This window comes from Numenius arquata, chromosome 10, assembly GCF_964106895.1.
Source record: "Numenius arquata chromosome 10, bNumArq3.hap1.1, whole genome shotgun sequence".
In the NCBI taxonomy this organism is placed as follows: Eukaryota; Metazoa; Chordata; class Aves; order Charadriiformes; family Scolopacidae; genus Numenius; species Numenius arquata.
This window is the reverse complement of record NC_133585.1, coordinates 23,059,611-23,064,617: the sequence shown is the minus strand read 5'-3', so window position 1 is coordinate 23,064,617 and position 5,007 is coordinate 23,059,611. Positions and strand designations below refer to the sequence as shown.

Genomic DNA, 5,007 nt, shown 5'->3' with positions numbered 1-5,007 from the left:
AGATGACAGACGTCGTTCTTGCAGCCATCGAGGCGATGAGAGACTCCAGCATCTTTGACAAGGAGGCAGCAAGAAGCGTGCTGGATCTGTTCATGAGATACCCCAGCTCCTGGCTGGCAGATGTAAGTGCCCTGTGGCTGCATTGACCCGCTCTTGAGCCCTGTCAGGCCTTGTTCCTTCCTCCCTCCCAAACCCAGGTGTCTCAGGCACCTGAAGCCACCTTACGCCAGCAGAGAGGGATGGAAAGGACAGCTGAGGAAATGGCTGCACTCCAGGGGCACCCCCATCCTCTCCTGTGTCCCCTCCAGGTGCCAAAAATCATGAGCTGCATCCACGAAAACCTGGAATGCATCAACATGGAGTCAGCCCGGCAGAGTGTGGGGTCACTGCTTCTCACGCTGACCGACCAGGACCCCACCAAAGTGGTCCTGACCCTGTTAAAGCTCTCTCCACCAGGAGACAGGTACTGGCCCCAAAAGCCATGAGGGCTTGTTGCCTGTGGGGAGAGGGGTCCAGAGACTCTCTGGCTGCCAAACTCAAAGAATACTGCAGGACATCCCCAAGGAGCAGGGCCCTCCATCCCACCAAGCTTCCCCGATCCAGTGAGTTGCCAGGCCCACAGAAGCCAAAGCTGGCCAAGCCAGAGCCCTGCCACCATGCTCCTCCAGCCCCACAGGGAACACCACCTCAGCCCTTTCCTGCTGCCCAGGGCATCCCAACCGAGGGGCAAGGTCTGCGTGGTGCGGGGCTGGCCTCAGCCATGCTGCTGTGGCCGAGGTGGCCCTGCTGACAGAGTGCTCTGGCTTGCAGCAATGGCACAGCAATGTGGGAGGTGATGCTTTCCGTCCCTCATACTTTGGAGAAGATCTTCGAGGAGCTCCTCAGCCAACTCCGGAGAAGGAAATCACACTCCCCGGTGGAGTCAACCATAGAGAACGCCTACATCACTCACTTGGCTGTGAGTTACCTTGACAAAAGTGAAAAGGCCTCGGTCACCTTCAGCAAGCCCGGCAGGCTCTGCCAGGATCTCACTCCTGTTTTTGTTTCAGCTGCTGGCCTCCACTGAGTGTCAGTCAGAGGATTGTGGTAACACCTGTCAGAGGCGTTCAAGCCTGATGACAGTCTCCCTGTTGCTCAGACGCCTCATCCCGCTGTCGGAGAGACCTGACATGGTGAGCAGGGCATCGCCAAGGGGAGGCACGTTGGCAGTCGGGGCCTGGGGCAGTGGGTGAGGTGGTGGCTTGGCTGTGGCTGGGAGATGGGCAGTGGGATGACTGCACCAGATGCCACGGTGGGGCCTGGTGGCTGCCTGGGGAGCTTTCCAGGCATGGAGGGTTACCAAGCCATCTGCCCCCTTGGGCCTGCAGGAAAAGGGAGCGGCTGAGATGGGGACCGGGAGTCTTTGCTTTCCTGCCCTCCCTGGCCTACCCCTGCTCTCCCGCGTCCCCATCAGTGTGCCCCTGGCCACCACCTACCAGGAGGCTGCCGCAGAGATGCCTGTGCCACCACCTGCCAGGACGCCAGACAGGAGGCTGGTACACTTTTGCCAGGGTGGTCTTTGACCATTTCACAAAGAAGAAAACTGTCTTTTGTACAGGCAAGAAAAATGCCAGTCCTCCTGCCACAAATCAGCGAGTTCCTCAAGGATGGTGACACCGATATCAAGACAAATATCCTGGTCATCTTCGGAAATGTGATGGGTCACCTGGAGGGGAAGGAGGCCAGCCCCATTGCTGTGCAGCTGGAGGAGGAGAAGCTCCTGCCCCTCTTTGATGCTGTAAGGCTGATGTGGGAGACTGAGCCCTGCAGATGGGCACTCTGCGATGAGAGCTGCCCTTCAGCCCAGCCCTGTGGGCAGCACTTGGAGCAGGGTCTGCTCCCCTGGGCTCTGCTGGGATGGCTTCTGGGCTTTGCAGCCCAGCACGGCTTCTCCCTCCTGCAGAATCTGGCCCCGGAGCATCTCCCCTCCCCTCTGCCAGGCTCACGCCCTTGGGCTAATGCTCACAGTAAGCAGGGAGGGGCTCTTTCTCAAGTCCCCCTCTCCTTCTCCCTACCAGGAGTCCAGCCAGCTGCGAGAGCTCTCCATCAGCCTCTTCAGAGATCTGGTGAAGGCTGTGGTGGGGAACGAAAAGAGGATGATGAAGAAGAAAGTGCAAAGGACCCTGCTCCCGCTCTTCTTTCACACACAGGACAAGACGGACAGCGTGTCCAAGGTACAGATTTCAAAGGTGGCCAGTGACACAGGGAAGGGCGTGCTGAACCCCTGGAAATCAGGGCCAAGAGCTGTTGGCAGTTGGACTGTGAGAGCATGTGTCACCTTGGGGTCCCACTGCCCAAGTCACTGAGGACAGGACAGAGCTCCTGTCCTTCCTTCCGCACCCCCCTGTGCCTCTTGCTGCAGAAGTGGAGGGGGTGCTGGGGTCCCCTCCCAGCTATGCTTCCTCCTTTCAGCCCTCCTCCAGCGCAGCCCCGGAGGAAGGGCCCCTGTAGACCCCGTGCCAGCAGGGGCAGAGAAGCTGGCACAGGCATTGCCCACACCTGCCTTGCCCGGCAGGTGCTTGCAGCTTGCTTGCAGCAGCCTGTGGCCCGAGGTGTGAATACGTGCGTCCCTACAGGCTTCCCTGCAGCTGCTGGAGGCCAAGGCTTGGGAGGCTCAATCCCTGTCACCCCAGGCTGTGCCCAAGAGACCCCCAGATGTTTAGGCCAGGGCATGTCCCACCTCCCCAAGGGCAGGATCACACCAGGAACGAAGCCAAGAGGAGAGGGCCTCCAGGTCTCCTTCCCCAGACTGTGGTGCCATCTCCCAGCTTTTGCCGCTCTGCAGGCCTCCAGGGAAGCCCTCCTTGCTGTAGCAGAGCTCCTCGCGTGGGGAGAACTCAAAGACCTGGTGCAGCCACAGCAGATGTGGAGGACTGTTGAGTACTCGGTGAGGACAACCCCCAAGGCCCAGGCTGGATGAGGGATGTCCCCCCAGGTCTGGGGTGTGGGCTGTGCAGCTCTGCCTCGCCTGCCCCGCTCCAGCCTGGAGCCCACAGCCTGGAGCTGCATTCTCCCTGACATGCCCATACCATTGTGCTCTCTCCAGCTGCTGCAGGACAGGAGCAAGGTGGAAGTATACGTGAAGCAGAGCCTGCCATACCTGAATAATGCTCAGGCCACCTTGCGAGAGACAGCCATCAGGTTCATTGGTGAGCCATAGCCCCTGGGGTCCCTCTTTTGGCAGCCTGGCCCCCAGCTGCCCCGAGGAGGGCCCACCACGCAGGTGGGCTCACTGGGAGCCTTGCTGCGTCCCACCCCCCTCGGGGACTGTCCTTCCCTGGGCTCAGCCCTGCCGGGGGGCAGGAGGGCGTGCGGCCGAGCCTGCAGGGCCAGGGGGTCGCGCTGCCGAGGCGTGCTGGGGAGCGGAGGTCTGACAAAGCTCTGTGCCTAGGGCTTGGTGCGCGGCGCCTGGGAGACCAAAATGAGATGAAGCTGCAGGATATCTGCAACGGTGAGCAGGGGCAGTGCTGTGCTGGCTGGGACTGGTGGGGCACGGGACAGAGCCTGGGCAGGGTGCTGCCATCCTGGGCCCTGCTGCAGGGAACTGCTTCAGGGGCAGAGGGAGGTGTGAGTGGCACATGGGCCTTCCTGAGCAGCAGCTTCCAGCTGCTCTGATGGCCTCACCTGCTCCTCCTGGCCAGAGAAAGAGACAGACAGGACTGGCACGGGAGGGTCTCTGCAGACAGCGGGGTTTCACCACTGCTGTGTTTCCTTCTGTCACAGCCCTCAAGGACTTGATGTACGATGCTGAACCCGCAGTCCAGTGCCTGGCAGCTCAGACCTTGCTGATCCTGGGGACACCAAGGAAGCAGCGAACCTCAGGATGGTCCCTACAAACACTGTGCTGCTGGCTCTGCAGAGACAGTGAGAGGTGAAATAAGCCTCTGGAAAATGGCCTTATTTGAATACTTCTTTTTTTTTTAAATAAAGCTGGAACAAGCAGCCCAGTGCCACGGTGTCCTTCCCATGAGGACCACCCTGAGTGTGCCGAGCAGACAGTGTCACTCCTGGCCTCTGCCACCGCCTGCAGGACAGCAGCCCAGACCCAGGCTGTCCTGACAGCAAAGCCCTAGCTGCCCCCCTAGACCACAAAGCCCGGAGGGGAGGAGGAGAGAAGCCTGAGCCTAACCTGTCCCTCTGGAGACATCTCAGGGCATGGAAAGGCACCCATGCTCCGCAAAGCTCTGGAGTCATCATTTCTTCTGGCATCAGAATCCTCTTTTGTTCCGGGGAGCTGTGCTGATTTTGGCTGGGATAGAGTTAATTTTCTTTGCAGTAGTTCACATGGGGCGATGTTTTAGATTCATGCTGGAAACAGCATTGATCCCACAGGGATGTGTTTGTTATTGATGAGCAGTGTGTAAGCAGCATCGAGGCCCTTTCTGCTTCTCTGCCCTCCCCCGTCTGGGGGGCACCAGTGAGTTGGGAGGGGACACGGCTGGGACAACTGACCCCAGCTGACCAAATTCCACATTCCATGACCACATTCCATGCCATATGACATCATGCTCAGCGGTAAACCTGGGGGGGAGGCTGGCACAGGGGGGGCCACTGCTCAGGGATTGGCTGGGCATCGGTTGGTTGGTGGTGCCTTCATTTGCATTGCTTGTCTGTCTCGGAGTTTAGTTCTCACTCTGTGTTATTTTCTTATTCATTACAATTTGTTATTTGTATTATTTTATTTTGTTTCAATTATTAAAGTTATTGCCTCTACCCAGGAATTGTCTCACTTTCACCCTTATGATTCTCTCCCCTGTCGCGCCGGGGGCAGCAGGCGAGCGGCTGGTGCTCCGTTACCGGCCGGGGTCAAGCCCCGGCAGTCCCTTCTCCACCCCTCACACCAGAGCATGAATGTCAGGCCTAGATCCCGCATTATCCAATGCATCCTTGGGAACACCACTCTCCTTCCCATCCTTTGACGGATCTCACAGGTAGCATTCCCTCAGTGGATGTGATACCATAAGTCAG

At 58.9% G+C, this 5,007-nt stretch overlaps 1 protein-coding gene across 1 annotated transcript; it reads left to right on the top strand.

Annotated features, from left to right (window-relative positions):
- The first annotated feature begins 314 nt into the window (after nt 1-314).
- Nucleotides 315-4,755, top strand: LOC141469620 (maestro heat-like repeat-containing protein family member 7). Its single transcript, XM_074155167.1, has 9 exons — nt 315-463; nt 811-958; nt 1,050-1,172; nt 1,598-1,777; nt 2,058-2,213; nt 2,825-2,926; nt 3,086-3,188; nt 3,431-3,490; nt 3,763-4,755. Exons 1-9 carry the CDS (start codon nt 321-323, stop codon nt 3,912-3,914), a joined length of 1,167 nt encoding a protein of 388 aa, XP_074011268.1. The 5' UTR covers nt 315-320; the 3' UTR covers nt 3,915-4,755.
- Nucleotides 4,756-5,007: the final 252 nt, after the last annotated feature.

Coding starts and splice junctions, on each gene's coding strand:
- LOC141469620 (XM_074155167.1), top strand. CDS start 321: ATGAGCTGCATCCACGAAAACCTGGAATGCATCAACATGGAGTCAGCC. Junction 959..1,049: donor CCTACATCACTCACTTGGCT/GTGAGTTACCTT, acceptor TTTTTGTTTCAG/CTGCTGGCCTCCACTGAGTG. Junction 1,778..2,057: donor TCCTGCCCCTCTTTGATGCT/GTAAGGCTGATG, acceptor TCTCCCTACCAG/GAGTCCAGCCAGCTGCGAGA.